General features: G+C 47.7%; 1 protein-coding gene across 1 annotated transcript in view; it reads left to right on the top strand.

The window, feature by feature from the left end:
- LOC138516970 (rho-related BTB domain-containing protein 2-like) overlaps positions 1-17490 on the top strand; it is a 601113-nt gene that overhangs the window by 352704 nt on the left and 230919 nt on the right. The window contains exon 6 of the mRNA XM_069632455.1: positions 15446-15564. Coding sequence (XP_069488556.1) covers positions 15446-15564 — 119 coding nt within the window. The remainder of the gene's footprint in view (positions 1-15445; positions 15565-17490) is intronic.

Raw genomic sequence — 17490 nt, 5'->3', positions numbered from 1 at the left:
CCGGGAATCTTCGGTAAAAGAAAAAACAGTTTCACTTTCACTTACAAACTGTATTCCTGCTCTAAACCAATCACTGTCCTCTGGGTCATACTGCCCCCAACCAATGACAGTCCTCTCCCTAAGCCCCTCCTCTGGCAGCCATCTTCAGATTTTTACCACACGTTTCAGTGTTGGGAGTCCTCGAGTTTTGCTCCGTGAGCTACTTCTACATGTTTTCAACAGAAAAAAAATCTATTTTTGTCAAAAAAGAGCCTGTGTGCTCTTCTCTCCATCTGCCGATAGCAGGGATTAGTTTGTCGGTGAATTTCAAGCACCCCTCAAGGGCGAAGTTCGTTGAAGTTTCTTCAAAGTTTCCAGAAGGCCATTGGGCCTACTCTGCTCCTCACGCCATTACAGAGGAGAAGGAAGGAAGGTCCCTTTTCAGGCCCTACACCAGAGGCGAGCTAACGGAACGTGTTAGTAAAGGACAAACGCCTCCAATGCCCCTACTGTCTTCACCCGAACCACAAGGAGGGAGGGTGCGAGATCTGCCTCGGTTTCTCCAAGAAAATTATGAAGGAACGACACAGTAGACTGGCGGTGTGGCTGAGCGCCAAGGCCTCTGCCCCTTGCCGCAACAGGGTCAGGCCTCACCCAGGACCGGCCAGTCATAGGATCAGGCCCTCTAAGTCCTTTGAGGGCGCCCCATTCGTGGGAGGGCAAGATGAGGTCAAGCAACGCAAGTCCAGCTCCAACAGGGTCGCTGCGCAAGCGTGTCCCGCGATGGACAGGGTGCGATCAACATCTCCATCGTCACCCAGTGATTGAGCTCCTCCTCCAAAATGGAAATCGCCCAACCCGGCTTAGCTGCGGGAGAAGCACGAGAAGCCAAGGGCTGAGGAAAAGGCGACCGACCTGCCCAAGAAGGCACAGGCAGCACAGGAGAAGTCTTCGTCGACGATTGAGGTTGTGGCGGCTGCTCTCAAGAAGGCAAAAGGGGCTCTCCCTGTGAAGGTAACCCCTACTGTGCCCACAGTATCCCTGCCTCAGAGGCTGGAAGCTTCCACTGTGACGTGACAAAGCCGGGTGGCACACGAATGTCTGAGCCCGGCTCTGACCCCTCAGGGACCAAAAAGGAGGGGAGGGGGGCAAGGAAGTCCCAGGCCGTGCTCCAGGCCATGGAAGTTTCATCCACAGATGACGAGGACCTGGAGCTCCTACACACGGTCCACAAGGATGTGGAGGCCGATGACTGGGGCAACGCCGGTGACAATGACTGTGTGGGGCCTAGTGTTCCGATCATGGCATCTCCACTGAGGGATGTATTACTGGACATCCTATCGACCCTGCACACTTCGGTGTCTGAAATCCAGAAAAGGATGCCTCAGGGCCTAGTTCCTGCAGCCCCCGATCAACCTCTGGCTAAGAGGAAGCGTCATCCGACGCCCCTGTATCAGCCTCTACATCCACGTTAGGTCCCACCCCCCGCTCCCTCTGGTGGACACAGGCACAGCGACGACTGACGACGCCTGACAACGACAATATCGTCATGGTGGGCGGATCTCCGCAGCCGAGGGTTTCCCGTACCAGAGGCGTGAAGCCAAAAGGAAGACCATCATAGCGGTACCCCTTCTGGACGAAGTGGGGGTGGAGAAAAAGTTCTAGGTGCCGGAGTCCGCACCCAAGTGCCTACGGTCGCAACTATCGCCGGACTCGATGGTTTTGGCGGCCACGAGGAAAAGGTTGTCCAACCCTTCCTCGTCATTCTCAGTCCCTCCGGACAGCAAGGGGAAGAAGTTGGATGCCATGGGAAGGAAGGTTATTTACACTGTTGCATCAACCATCAAAGCGGCCAACGCACTGGTGATCCTGGCCAGGTACGACGGGGAACTGTGGTACAAGCTGAGCCCGATTCTGGAGTTCCTCCCTGATAAGAGGATGGAGGCGATCGCCCTCTTCCAGGAGGGAGAGGTGGCTTCGGACCATCCCATCACGGTAGTGCTGGACATCGCTGACACAGGTTTCTGGCAGATTGGGAACAGTGTCTGCCTCCGTCGTTAAGGCTGGCTGAAGGCCACGAATTACCACCAGGCGAGGGTACTTGACATGCCGTTCGACAGAGAACCTTTTTGGTAAGGTTTTCAATGAATCCCTGCAGCCCTGCAGGCCAATAAGGCGGATACAGAGATGGTGCTCCAGCAACACCGCTCATCCTTTCGCTCCTCCGGAGGAAAATCTGGCAGATCGATGAAAGGTTTCTCCTCGTACCGCCAGCCCTCCAGGTCATTCGAAGGCCTACGGTGGAGGTGGTCAGCGCTGCAGTCGTCCACTAGGCAGGGCGCCAGCGCCGAAGCAGGACTGAACCAGCCAGGATGTCGGGTCCCCATCCATGCACCCCAGTGGGAGGCCGGCAGACGAGTGGAAGATGATGTCCCCCGACAGAAGGGTGCTGGAAGCTCTCACCCACGGACGTACTCTGGAGTTTTAGCACAGGTGTCCGCGGATCCCACCGGTGGCCCAGCAGGAGCAGCACATCCCTCAACTCTTGGCGGAGGTACAGGCCATGCTGAGAAAAGTGGCGATGGAGCTGGCTCGACGACTACTCCAGGGCTCCGGAGTCTACTCCAGATACTTTTTAGTCAAAAAGAAAACCGGGGGCTGGTGGCCCATTATAGACTTGCGGCGTCTCAACAAGTACCAAAGATTCAGGATGGTCACGTTGTAGCATGTGCTCGGCCAACTGGAAGGAGGAGACTTCTTGATATCGCTGGACCTTGAGGACGCCTACTTCCATGTCCCCATTCTCATGAAGCACCGAAAGTTCCTACGCTTCATAGTGCAGGGACAGCACTGCCAGTTCAAGGCCATCCCCTTCGGCCTGAGGTCAGCCCCCAGTGTGTTCACGAAGTGCCTGGCACCTGTGGTGGCCCATCCGCGTCTACGGGGGAGACACGTGTACCTGTACCTGGACGACTGGCTACTTCGGGCCAGTTCACGAGAGTTGGCCATCGGACACACTGAGACGACGGTCTAGCTGCTGACGGATCTAGGATGCACCATCAATTATTTGAAGTACTGCTTGATGCCATTGCAGAGCGCGCTGTTCCTAGGAGCCAGACTCAATACAGTCTAGCGTCGCCCCCGGAGGAGGAGAGGGTAGCGGCCATTCTGGGGAAAGTGCAACGACTGTCCTGACTGAAGACCACCACGGTGCAGACCATAAACTCGCTTCTCGGCATTATGTCGTCTTGCATCTACCTTAACTGGCTCTGCAGGTTACGGATGCAACCTCTACAGGAGTTCCTAGATGCTCGCTGGATTCCGGTGTCCAGAAGCTTCGCGGAAAACATCCCGCTCGATGAGGCGTTCTGTTAGGCGATATAGTGGTGGGGCGTTCTTAAATAATTTAAAAAGAATGTGTTCATGTTAGTATCAAAAGACATATCGAACATTAACATGTACACAATACAACATTTAATAATACGTCACAACACCCACTAAGGGCTGACTGTGTTCCATGACCTAGTATGTATACTAGGCTTACCATACACTCAAACTAGGTCATGGAACAGTCGCCCTTAGTGGGTGTTGTGACCTATTAGTAAATGTTTTGTGTACATGTTGATGTTCGATATGTCTTTTGATACTAACATTGAACACATTCTTTTAAAATTATTTAAGAACACTTGCCTGACCATCTATATTGTTGAATCATTTTGTACGATACTCCCTGTAGCTGGTATTGTCCACTCACGTGAGGAACTGTGGGGTAGCATGGGCTCACCTGTTTTCTGCTCATACTTTTGTTCTTTCATGAGCCAGGCCCCCCATTACCAAAAGAGGGAATTAACCCAGATTTGTCAGACTAATTCTGCACATGCATAATGACTACTGGCTATAAATCATGGTTTTATTCTCTTATTTGTAATACTATTCGTGCCCCCTCTCGCCCTTTTTATTAACCATCTGTACGCTGCCATAGATCCCACTACACTATTAGTCACGACCCTATCTTCGGGCATGTCCTTACCTTGTATTTTCTTACTCTTGACATGCCACCTTTGATCTTTCTTGGCCTGCTTCTCTGTCTGCTGTGTACCCCTTTAGGTGTTTTCCCTTTTTCCCTTTTTCCTCTGTTCGCGGCCCATGTTCACACTTTCCATGCCTATTGCCATGCTTTCTCACAGTATGTTTTTCCCCAAAAACTTTCCCCAAACTCTTCATTCTCCATTCACCTCACTGCCACCGCTACCCTTCATTCTTGACTCATTGTGTCCTTTGTTCCATCTTGGCTTTGCGAATGATGTGCCCGTCTTGCACTCTGTTCCCACATTTCCTTTGAAATATCCCTCACCATTCCATCCTCCAATATTCTGTCAATGCGCATGTTAAGTCTGCTCGGTATGTCTTTCTTCCTGTTTATTCTCTTTCCTTCCATTTTTGCTTTTCTTCCACTTTCTTTTGCTTCTACATTCCTTTGCCTTTCATATTCTTTTTTTGCCTGCTCTCTCCTCCCCTTCCTCTCTCCTCCTCCTGCTTTCTTATTTTTCTAATTTCTACATTTCATCTTTCTTCAACCTGCTTTCTTTCTATCCCTCAAACCTGCTTTCCTTTCTTGCCATTCATCTTTGAATTTTTTTTATCTAACTTGCATCCCATCTAGGGCGTGGCTACAGGGCCATGCGATAGACCGTGATTCTGTGTGCTCCTGCTGATCCTGAAAGAAATCCGTAGCTACAGAATGCTGCAAAGCATAATATCGAATGAGTAAACGTATAGAGAAGCAGAGAACTGTATGTTCACAAGCTGGAAGGGATCCATGTACAGTTTGCGGAGCACAAGCCGGAGGAGTGTTGGAGCAGCTGATCAACAAGGAAGCAAGATGGTGGCCGGACTATAACAAAGGATTGAGCAAGCAGGCTGCAGCAGTGCAAGACGAGAGGAGCGGGGTCGCCGTTGTACGAATGTAAGCGGGTTAGACTCCGGCTGACTGGGAGGACGAGTTTGGACGGTTGCGGGTGGAAGGTCCGAACACAGCCGGTGGGCGCAAGGTCCCCTGCAGTGACTGGAGTATGGTCGGTTACATCGGAGCTCGAAGACAGAGGCAAGCTCCATCAGTCATGAGTGTGTGATCAGTGCTCCAGATAAGATTTTGAGGTGGGAGTATTTTACTCCCTGTTTTTAAACTGTGAGAGTAATACAACAGTGCAGAGAGGCAATGACTCCATGCTAAAGTCTACATCTAATCTAATGGTCAAATGGTTATTTATATAGTGCTTTTGGCAAAGCGCTGTACATAGAACATATTTATTACAATTATCACCAAACCAAAGTCGGTACTCCTTTACCGACCTCGAAAGGATGAAAGGCTGAGTTGGACTTGCCGGGATTCGAGCCGGCAACCTACAGATCATGCACAGATTGCAGCAATGAGTGCTCAACTGGCTGAGCTATCTTATTGGCTAACATCCTTCAGAGATCGGTTAACTGAGTATCGACTGAGGTATAATAATCGCAGTACCTAGATGTTGGACGAACCATTCATGAAGTTAAATACCCATTTGGATTATCACAGGAACAGGTTTTGCTGAGTTTCTATTTCAATTACAAATGTAACTTTCATTGGTTTGCTTGCACTTCCTGAAGAGTCAGGTTTTGGATGTTTAAAGTAGTGTCTTGAAGATTTGAGAGGCTTGAACGCCTGTGATTGGTATAATGACAATCACTCACGCTTGAGCAAAGACTCTGCTGCAACTGACCATTTAAAGTAATTTGCCCCATTGACTGCAAGGTTGAATGGATGTAATCTAGACTGTGCATAGTCATCATTTTACACACTTATAATTAGAGTGTAAATTAAATTATCAGTGTAAAAATGATCTGCCTCTACATGATTATGCTCACAGCACCAGAACTCTGAAAAATACAATTGTGCAATACAGGTTTGCTTTCACTGGAAAAAAAAGCATAATTTGTTACAAAATATTAATTCTCAATTGCAACTTAGTTTTCCATCTAATTAATTATACAATCCTAAAATTCTAGGAAATTATGCACAATGCTTATAAAGCTGAATGGAAAGAAACCATTCCTTTTATCAGAGTGTGCAGTTTCTCTTTTTGAAAGGCTTCAGAGAATTACATTATGTTTCAGAGGTGGCTTACAATTACATCCATGTAGATAAAAATCAAAAGAAGCCTCCTAGTTTCTATCAAGTAACCTGACCTTTGCACTGTCCTCTGCTCTAAACCTGTGTGTAAATGTACTCATGAAAATAATAAATCTGTCGTATTTGCAAAACTTTCATGCATAGAAAGGCCTGGTACCCACCTTATCTGGAGGCCTGGTCGTGACCGCGAAACAGAGAGCTCGACAGCAAAGGAGGATGCACTCTATATGAAAATTATGAGGGAGCAGCAGTGGAAGGACTGCTGCCCTGGAGCCTTATCGGGAGATCAAAGTTAATCGGACACTCAAGAATCGCACTAATGGCTGCTGGCGCTGCGACTCATTGTGCTGACACCAACTACATTGTTGCAGCAGGCGGAGAGAATGATCAGTATGAAGGTGAAGCACGACGTGAGAAACTGAATAATGCCACGTGGTGGCAGCCCACACACAAAAGCGGAATAGATACGTTGTAATGCAACATTTCGCTTGGTAGGCGAGAGCAGGCACAGACGGTGGGCGGAGTGTGTCTATGAGGGCGTGCAACTGATCAAAGGGAAAGTTGTGCTCCTGATACAATATCATACGGGAGACACAAAAGGGCACAACACAGAGTTGGACAGTTGGAGGAGAAAGAAGGCTGTGGGGGACAAGTAAGCATCGTCCACTGGACAATTTTACTGTTGCTCGATTTGCGAAAAATCGCTTACTTATTGTGAGCGCACCTGATGGGTGGTTTACATCACGGTCCGACCCATATAGAGGGACTGCGACGAATGGAAACACAAGCAGCAACCTTAGGTGGAGAGGGTGCATATGGCCCTGAAAAGAAAACCGCCACCTGGGGCCCAACCCCGGCCGATAATAGCACGGATCCTTAATTACAAAGACAGGGAGAAAATCCTACAACACTTTTGCAAAGGAGGGACGATCCGTTGAGCATCGACAAACCTCACGGCACACCCAGACTATAAGTTCCTGGTGCAAAAACAGAGCATGGGCTACAAAACAATCAAGAGAAGATTACAAGCAGCTAATTTCAAATACATACTGTTGTATCAGGCTAAACTGAAGGCCCTATACAAAGACTGCGCTATCTTCTTTGAGACTCCGGAAGATATGAATACGTGGATGGATGCATTGAACATGCCAGCTGGGACGGAAGACCAGGCAGGAGGCAGGAGCGACAAATTAATCTGTATCGTTTAGTTGATGCATACTGATGCAGAATGGTAGCCATCACAGCATGATCCGATATATTTGTAAACATTGAAGGGTCATATTTGCCAACTTAACAATCAGTTAAATGCAGGAACCACCGGCGCTGCACCCATAGGAACGGTGCCAGAAGGAATCACACTATAACCAATGCTAGGTTAGGATACTAGCAGTTATGTATCCTCCTGCTGTACTCCGAATACCAGCACATGAGCCTGGGATAAGAGTGTGACGCGGGGATGCCTGAGTTCTGGATCTGGAGCTGAGCAAAAGTTGGGAAGAGGAGGATTTTGGGCAGTTAAAAGGGGGGTGGGCCTAAAGATGCACTCAGGGTCAAGACAGAAAACGCAACAAGTGGAGAGTATTTGCTTGGCGGAGCCTTGATGTGAAATGGGGGCACTTAAAATAGCGTCTTGGAATGTCAGGGGCTTGAACAGTTATATAAATTGGAACAGAATAACGGCCTATTTGAGACACCAGAAAATAGATGTTGCCATACTGCAGGAAACTCACCTCACCAAAGAAAAGCAAAACAACTTGGAACGGAAGTGGAGTGGGACGACTGTTAGTTCAGCATACACCAGAGGGATCCTGATATGGGTAGCACCGACAGTCCTGTTTAGAATCCTTAGGACCTTCCTAGACGAGGATGGTTGTGCTACAGGGGATGGTCGAGAATAGGGAGATTTGTGTCTTCAATACGTATGTACCGAATCGGGACACAGCAGCATACTGTCGGTCACTGTATTCCAGGATCAGCTCCTATAGGGACGGCACATTGTTACGGGTGGGTGCGATTTTATCTGTATACTTAACCCGGCGATGGATAGATCAGACAATAAATACATTCATCCAGATCCTGCGGCTAAAGCCCTGAGCATGTTACTACATGCATGTAAGTTATCTGACGTATGGAGAGGAATACATCCCCAGGATAGAGTATACCCCCACTAGACTGCTACAAAGAATCTCTACACGAGGTTGGATTATGTGTTTGCAGGTGAGGAAATATTGGGACAGTTCACAAGGGCAGAATATAAGGCAAGGGTTTTTCCAGATCACGCACCCCTAGTGGTTGTGTGGCAGTTTCTTTCCCCCCATGCTAGAATCCCTACATGGAGGCTTAGGGCAAAAGCGCTCAAAGATATGGGATATCGCGAGACTCTGAGGGAGGAGGTGAAGGAATATTTTATACACAACACAGGTAGTGTAAAGTCTGCAGGTACATTGTGGGAGGCCTTTAAAGTGGTGGTGAAAGGAGCAGCTATGGCAAAGTCAAAAGATGCAAGATGTGATTGAGAGAGACTTGCGTAAAGCAGAACCTAAACTGGAAGCCACCGAGATGGCAGAGAATAGATCGCGAGACAGGGCACTGGTGGTTTCCCGCCTGCAGAAGGAATGCTTGGAACACTGGGATAGACTAGGCAAGTTGAGTTACAGGAAATATGTGGAGCGACAACATCTTAATGTTAAAGGATATTTGTACTGCGCACTATCACCAACGGATTGGTCCCCTGGCGCTCTGGCGGCTCTCAAAAAGGGAGGAGGGGTGAGTTAGTGGGAATAAGCTGGAAAAGTGCAAGAGAGTAGTGATGTGCTGTTGACAGCCTCAAACTGGTAACTCCGTTGGCTGGGCTTGGGGTGTTTTCTGGTCAGTAGTCGTTGTGTGCTGTTGTGCGAGTCTGTGTGGTTTGTTTTGTTGTTGCAGTATAGTGAAGTTTGTGCAGATTGTTGTGTTATAGGCTTGTGGTTGTAAGTGTGCTACATGCTGGCATTTACAAATTCCATCTGAGTGTGTCATATGTTAACAATCACAATTCCATCTAATTGTGGTACATGCTGACATTCAACATCCTATCTAGATGTGACGGCAGCTAATGTTTACGATTACGTCTAGGTGTGGCACGTGCTAACATTCACAATTCCATCTAAGTGTGGCACATGCTGACATTCATGATCCTATCCAATTGCGTCACCAGCTAATGTTCATGATTACGTCTAGGTGTGGCACATGCTAACATTCCCACAGTGGATTGGTTGGTTGGCATAGCTAACATTCACGTTTCTAACTAAGTGTGGGACATGCTAACATTCACCTTTTTATCTAGGAGTGATACATGCTGATATTCACAGCTCAATACAGGTGTGTTAACTGCCACCATCCATAATCCTATCTAGATGCGGCTCTGGCTAATGTTCAGAATTCCAGCTAAGTGTGGTTCATGTTCTCATGCACAAATCTTCTTAGTGTGGCCCCTGCTGATATTCACGATCCTATCTAGGTGCGGCGCATGCTAATGTCTAAGATTCCATCTCGGTGTGGTGCTAACATTCAGATGTGGCATTGGTAATGTTCCTAATGCAATCTATACGTGGCAGTGGCTAGTATTCGCTATTCTATCTAGATGTGGCATTGGCCGCCGTTCATAATCATGTCTAGATGTGACGCAGGCTAACATTCACTATTTTATTTAAGCGTGGATCTTGTATCATTCACAATTCTGTCTAGAAGCGATGCAGGCTAATGTTCATGATTACATCTAATTATGGCGCTCTCTAACATTTACAATTCTGTCTCAGTGAGGCATATGCTGGCATTCACAGTTCAGAGGTAGGTTAATGTAGAATGGCAGGGTTTTCTGGAGTACATTAATTGCTCTACATACCCCTGCCCCACCCCCATGCCACACTTACTTTGGTGGTTGGGGATGGTTGACATCTGGCTACCTGCTGACACTTCGTGGAGCCGCCTCTTTAGGAGTTGCCCTTTGCCTTGGGACCCTTAACAGAAGGGGTTGCTTGGGCAGAGGGATGTCCTGAAGAAGAGAGGTCAGTAATGACCAAGGTAGAGAACCAATCACGGGCGGTGGGCGGGATGGGATGCGGCAGGTGGAGGGAGGCAGGAAAGGGACTTGAGGGAGATGCGGGGGATGGGGGTAGCCATGCTTTTTTTTTCTTTTTAAAAGAAAAAAATAATTACGCTATTGGGCCAAATGGGCCAAGATCGGCGCAGCACTCACCTGGTTGGAATCAGCAAGTGGTGGTGTGCATTGTGCACTCTTGTACGGGTCGCTATACCCAAACATATGGAAACATGGACCAATCACGGGTGGTGCGTGGGATTGGAGGCGGGAGATGGAGTGAGGCAGGAAAGGGACTTGAGGGAGAGGCGGGATCTGGGGGTAGCCATGCTTTTTAAAAAGAATTACACTATTGGGCCAAATGGACCAGGATGGGCTGTCAGGATTAGTCAGGCGAGTACTAAGGCAGCGAATATGGCAAGGGAAATGTGCACCCAGGAACAACGACTCAGGTATGCTAGAACCCAGGAGTGCAAAATAGAGTGTGACATCAAAACCAATATATGAAAAGGGATGTGGGGTAAGCACCTGACCGCGAGGAAAGTCGGCAAGCACCTTACCCCCAATTGCTGTTACAGGTACTGACAGCGCTAAACCCACGTGGAGGGCCAGCAATGACAGGATCTGTGTACTAACACTCTTGATGGTATTACATAAGGGAACTTAGGAACTGTACTCACGAGGACGAAATACACCTCTTGAATGTCAGCTAGCCCACGAATCCTGTTGATGAATCTGGGACCCAGAAAGGCTATAACAGCAATGGGAGAAGTAGGGAGGTCCAGAGGACAAGGGCTGAAGGCAGCCGGAATGAGGCAGGCTGCCGGGCAGGGAGCCCAGAGGACAAGGGCTGAGGCTGGGAATCAGCAGAGCGAGATCCGCTGCTATGTGGAGAGCCCGCAGGGCAAGGGCGGAGGCTGGAAGGCAGCAGAGCGAGATCCGCTGCAATGTGGAGAGCCCGACAGGACAAGGGCGGAGACTGGAAGGCAGCAGAGTGAGATCCGCTGCAATGTGGAGAGCCCGGCAGGGCAAGGGCGGAGACTGGAAGGCAGTGGAGCGTGATCCGCTGCAGAAAACTAAATACCTAAGTTGGAATAGGGATTACAAATTAGTGGGAAAAACATAAGCATTCACACAGGAGCTAGCTACCACCACACACCACACCTAATGATCAAATGGGAAATGGATGCAGAAGTGCAATGGAAAACATGGAATGGATCCTCTAGAAGGTAAGGATCAGGAGCAGGGAAAAACGAAATAACCTATGCAAACTTCTCCCTACCCCTCCAAGGAAAAGACAGGAAACTAAACTAAGAGGAAGGCTAAGGCAAATGGGTAACAGCAGCAAAGGACAGAGTCAAAGAAATATAGAACACAGACAAACTGGGCTGCATCTAAAAGGGGAAAGCACTGAGAATTGCTGCCTGCAAACAGGGGAAGACAAAAAGGGAAATCAAGGGAGCAGAAATCAATTAGCGCATGAATCCGAAATTCAGGGCGGAGGAAACAAGAAAACAGGAACAAGGAAGTAGGTACAAAGGCAAGGAACCAGGAACCAGGGACTAGTCAAAAACAGGAACACTGCAAACGATGACCAGCGCTGGACTGAAGTAAGACTGAGGCTTTTAAAGCTGCTTAACGAGCACACGCCTCGGGTGTGCTGATTGCTGCACCTGCAGCCACAGCTGTTACCTATCCTCCACCCAACCTTGTCCTGCAAGGGTGGAGGTGGAGCAGTGGGCCAGGCATTCTGGGAAGCATAGTCATTTGGTTAAAGAAGCATGCTGGCTGCCAAAAACCTGGAATGGATCCGAAAGGGAAGTAGCCTGGAAAATAGGGATTTAGCGCTCCCACTTCATCACTGCATTGTAGCATACTGTTCGAAGGAAAAGTCCAGTAGGGAATAAACCCCAAATCAAGCCCCCAAGTGGTGGGAACGGGAGCGAAGGGAGCGAGTCGTGACATGGGCGCAGCACTCACCTGGTTGGAATCAAGAAATGGTGCTCTGCACGCTCGTACGGGTCGCTAGACCCATTCACATGGAAGCATAGACCAATCACAGGCAGTGGGCGGGATGGTAGGCGGGAGGTGGAGGGAGGCAGGGAAGGGACTCGAGGGAGATGTGAGGGCCAGGGGGAGCCATGCTTTTTAAAATAAATTACACTATTGGGCCAAATGGGCCAGGATGGGCTCAGTACTTACCTGGATAGAATGTAGAAGGAGACGGACCTGGGTGCCTGTTGTCCTGGCTTTGCAAAAGTGAGGCCAAAAGGGAAACGATTAATTGTGGGGTGTGATGGAGAACTGTGCGAGACGCAGGAAGGGGTGAATACATGTTTTTACGGTTACTATAAGAAGCTATATGAGGACACCTCGGAATGTCCAATGTCGGAGATTGAGGAGGCATTGTCACAGATTAATCTATGCATGCTAGATGTAGATGAAGTAAACAGACTGGAGGCCCCCATACCCGCAGAGTTACTAGAACAGGTCATACGAGAGCTGCCAAGCGGTAAAGTCCAGGGGGCAGACGAACTGCCTGGCGAATTCTATAAAGAGTATAGAGCTGAGGTTATAGCCCCATTGCTGGCACTTCTTAATGAGGCGTTCCCCTCTTGAAAACCAGCAAGCCAGCTATTGACAACGGCTCATACGGGCCCCTGTCACTGCTGAACCAAGATGGGAAGATCCTCACAGCTCTAATGGCCAACAGGCTAAAACCAGCCATTGCCAAGCTCATTCACTCAGATGAAACGGGTACGTTCCGCATAGACACATCACGAGCAACCTGAGACAATTGCACCACATAGTAGACCATTCCAAAGGCAGCACACACCATGTAACGGTGGCCTAGCTGAATGCGGTCAAGGCGTTTGACTCAGTCAGGTGGCCTTGGCTGATGGCAGTGCTGGAGAGGTTTGGTATGGGCCCCACATATATTAAATGAATGTGGTTGCTATATAATGAGCCGATAACGAGGGTTAAAACGGGCACAATTATCTCGGAACAGTGGCAGCTACGTAAAGGCACAAGACAGGGTTACCTGTGGTCCCCGATGCTCTTTATCTTAGCACTAGCGCCATTGGCGGTCTACCTCTGCGAAAAATATCTAGAGGTGGGTATTGCTACACAAGGAGGAAGGAACTGCTCTCACTGTACGCGGATGACATGCTTCTGTACCTGCAGCATCCTGAAGTTAATCTGCAATATATCCTGCATATGTTAGAGCAGTACGCAGCCTTGTCGGGTATTACATGGGAAGTAGATACGTTCAGGTACTTGTGGGTAGACCTACCATGATCCGAAGACTGAGCACACACGAAATACGAAGAAACCAGCGGACAAAATAGAAAACTCCATGTCTTTCTGGGCTAGGTTGCTGTTGTCAATGATGGGGAGAGCAGCTTTGTTAAAGATGGTGGTGCTAACGAGAGACCTTCAGTATTTTGCCAGTGTCCCGTATGCAATCCCGAAAACTTTTTTTCAGGAGATTGGACGGAATATGTAGGAGCTTCTTGTGGCATGACTCGAAGTGCAGGGTGGCACTTAAGAAACTCCAGAACGCCTATGAGCAAGGAGGAATAAAAGTGCCCAATTTTCAGGTATAGTTTGTCGCTAGTCAACATGCAATTTGTGACCAAATGGCTGTCTGATGAACAGACACAGGAGTCACAGTTGCTGCAGGCGGCCGCCGCCCCGTTCTTTCTCAAAGAAGCGATATGGACAACTGTACCTCATAAAACCCACCCGCCCTTGTTATTGAAGTTGGGGAGGGTGACATGGCGCCGGGCTTGCCACCTACTGGGAAAGGCTACACCATATTATCCACAGATCCCACTTCTTACGCTGAATGAGGAAGATGGGCAGACAAGGCTAAATGTGAGAAAGTATTGGGAACCCAGAGGAGTGGCGACGGTGGGAGATGTGCTGAAGGAAGGGATGCCCCAAGACTTTATGCAACTGGCGGAAGATACAGGAATACATCTGGGACAACATCTTCCGTACATCCGCAGTTTAACTCAACTTAGGCTGAAATGGCCGGTGATAGCAGGCGGTCTACAAGAGGATGAAAAGTTAGAGACGCTTTGATATTTCAGAGCGAGGACACGAGGTATTGAGGATATACAAGTTATTGATGGTCAGATTGGGAGATGGGATGGAGCAGGTCAGGCAGAGTTGGGAAGCAGACTTGCAAGAACAAATGTCAGACGAAATGTGGGGCAAGGCAATGACTTATCACAAGAGGGTGTCCAGAATGCTAGATTACAGCAGATTCAATTGTATGTGACACACAGGGCATATCTGACCCTTGGAAGAATAGCTAAGTTCTGCCATGCGGGAGTACAATCCTGCACGAAATGTGGATTAATCAACGCAGATCTGGTTCATATGTTCTGGGCCTGTGTATATATTAGACAATTCTGGGATGAGATAGCCCAAGCGTTAGCACGGGCAGGTATCACCTTAGATACTGGATACCTCCCCTCTCTCCCTCCCCCCCAAGGCCTGCCTGCTCGGTAGTTTTGCAAGACACAAGAAAGCTAGACATGTGAATAAGTTAAAAGATCTTGCATGCATACTGGCAAAACGCAGGATAGCGATGGAGTGGAAAGCACATAACTGGCCTGCAATGCCGGTTTGATGGGCAGATCTCCAGAAATGGATGAACGCAGAGACTGTGGCCTGGCAAGAAGCAGCCAGTCGGACCCGGAACAGAGTAATATAGGGCTGGACGCCTGGAGGCAGATATACTGGGTATGAAGATACAAGTTAAGAAAGTAGGCAGGAAGGGAGTAATGTATAAGGAAAAGGGAGACGTACAAGAATTTAGTTGCAAAGGGCTTGTTATTGGATACAATGTAGGCCAGAGGTGGGGGGTACAGGGGAGTTGGGGGGGGGGGGGAATGGGGTTACAAGTTGTACATTGTTATGCAAGTCTGTAAGTTACCAAGTTAAACAAAAACTAAATTAATTGAAAATTAAAAGTTGCATCCCATCTTTTTTCTTCTTTCTCTCACTGGCTTTTTTCTTCCTGTGTTACTCATACCTCCTCTCTATGTCCGTCTCTCCCATTTGCACCTACCCTCTGTGTCTGTCTCTCACATCGGCACCTTCTCTCCATATCCGTCCCTCCCATCTGCGTCTTCCATCATTTCTCTTTCTACCATGCCTCTGTTTCCATGGCTTCACTTATGTGTCTCCCCTTTCACTTTCTGTAGACGTGGTCTTCAGAGTCGATGATGGCTTGGTGCCGGCCCACAAGCCTCTGCTCATCGCCAGCTGTGACTGGATGGTCGCTTTGTTCCGAGGCTTTTTCAGGGAAAGTTTCACAGAAGAGGTAAGTGGAGACCTGTACTTAAACTGTTTGGTTCTTTAAGGCTCTCTTTAAGTGCCTTGTTCTGGAACAGTGGACTTTCTCCCAGGATCATCTATCCAGTTCAGAAAAAGGTCAGAAAACCCATTCCGATAAGACGAATACATAGCCCTCAGAAGAAAGCCAGGGACACTGGATTCCCCTGTTTCTAGTCTCCACTTGGTCACGAGCTGAGAGGTGGTAGTGCTTCCTGATATCAATTCAGGCCTGAGAATGTCCCTTTTACCACCTGATCTGATCTTACCCACCCAATAACGCTTCTCGTCTTCAACAGCAAGTATTTGAGTGGCCGTCAGGGTTGTAGCTCACCACCACATCCTGTTGGTCCAGGAAGCTAGTACCCCCAAATGTAAGACCTCATGCAAACACTAGAGGCCTCTAGTGAAGGAAGGTCAATCACTGCACGCGTTAATTCCTTTCACTCTTGAGTAATCCTAGCACAACAACCCTCCTTTTTGGTTTTTGTTGATTTGTTCTGTGCCTTTACTTCACTGTTCCAATTGTAGGGATTATTGGCGCACACGTACATTGCGCCTGTACCCGTTTCATGTATCTTGGGAAGGAACATGTTCTAGCTCTTCTCTTATAGTGTCACTCAAATGACAGTCCTTGTTTCTTTACAGCATAATCAGCTAATTCATCTTTTATAACTCCCTTAAAACTCCAATAAATAAACAATTAATAATAAATATATAATGACCTTCTCATTTTCAAGAGGGAAAAGAAAACCTACATTTGTTTGGACCTTGAGTAACGGGGTCAGGGAACATGGGGACTGTATACTATATCTAGCTTCTTTAATCAATTGTAGTCTAATTGGGAAAGCCTGGACCGAAGCAATCAGATCGAAATGAATTAGTTTGACATGTCAGGCCATGCTGATCCACAAAAAAGTGGGAAATTTACACTGATCCCTATTATTTCTTTTTACAATCTAAAAGGAGTCCCCATTATGCTCTATGGTGCAGAAACCCCTTTGAACACACTGAAGGTTTCTGGGATGTGATGGAAGGCTAGTTTTGGGAAAAGGCCTTACGTCTACTGAGATCACTCCCAATTTCCCTAATAAGATATGAACTAGGACTGCAGTCGCTTAAATCCAGGGTCAAATGGCGTTCATTAAGCATTTACCACAGCTGTATTGCGACAGAGTCCCCTCTCCCCTCGAAATACTAAAAAATAGGGGAAATCACACAAAAGATTGGTTTGTGGTTCCCTGGAAAAGCGTATGCTGTGGAGTGTTAAATGATTTTGAGCTATCTGAAGAAGTTTACATAATGAACCTTTCAAAAGTCAAGAGCTACCTAAAGAGGTGGGAGTGGATTGACACACAAACCAAAAGGTCAGCTTAGAAATGAGCACTGAGTTTGGAACATGAATTGAGAGGCTTGAACCAACTTCCGGGATATCACTCAAAATGTCCCTGTTCCAAATATCGTGACTTATTCACGCAGGTAGGATTGAACATTCTACCCACCATGGAAGTACTCGGTGAGAGGAAACTCAATGATTAAATGTCCTCTTCTTTGCCGATTTTGGCAAATGGAATGGAAACATTGAATCATTAAAACATCTGATAACAGAATGTAATATGCTTATTTCAACGGGGCAGAAATACATGATCGAAGTTGCCAAGCAGTATAGAATTCTATCTTTAAATGAATGGTGGAAATGTTCTAATTGGCGAAAATTGACTCGATGATATTCGCTGTGATCACATTCATAGAAGTAGTTTTGAGACTTTAATTGAAGTGACACGTAAGAATAGATGTCTATTATTTTACAATGTAAGGGACTGTTTGTTCCCTATTGAGTAACTTGTAATTGCAATGTGTTTTGCAAAAAAGTGTGATGTATTTCCTAGCCTGATGAATTGTTCTCAAGTTAATT

Source organism: Ambystoma mexicanum, chromosome 6q, assembly GCF_040938575.1.
Source record: "Ambystoma mexicanum isolate Mex_15411 chromosome 6q, UKY_AmexF1_1, whole genome shotgun sequence".
Lineage (NCBI taxonomy): Eukaryota > Metazoa > Chordata > Amphibia > Caudata > Ambystomatidae > Ambystoma > Ambystoma mexicanum.
This window is presented reverse-complemented; position numbering and strand designations above follow the sequence as displayed.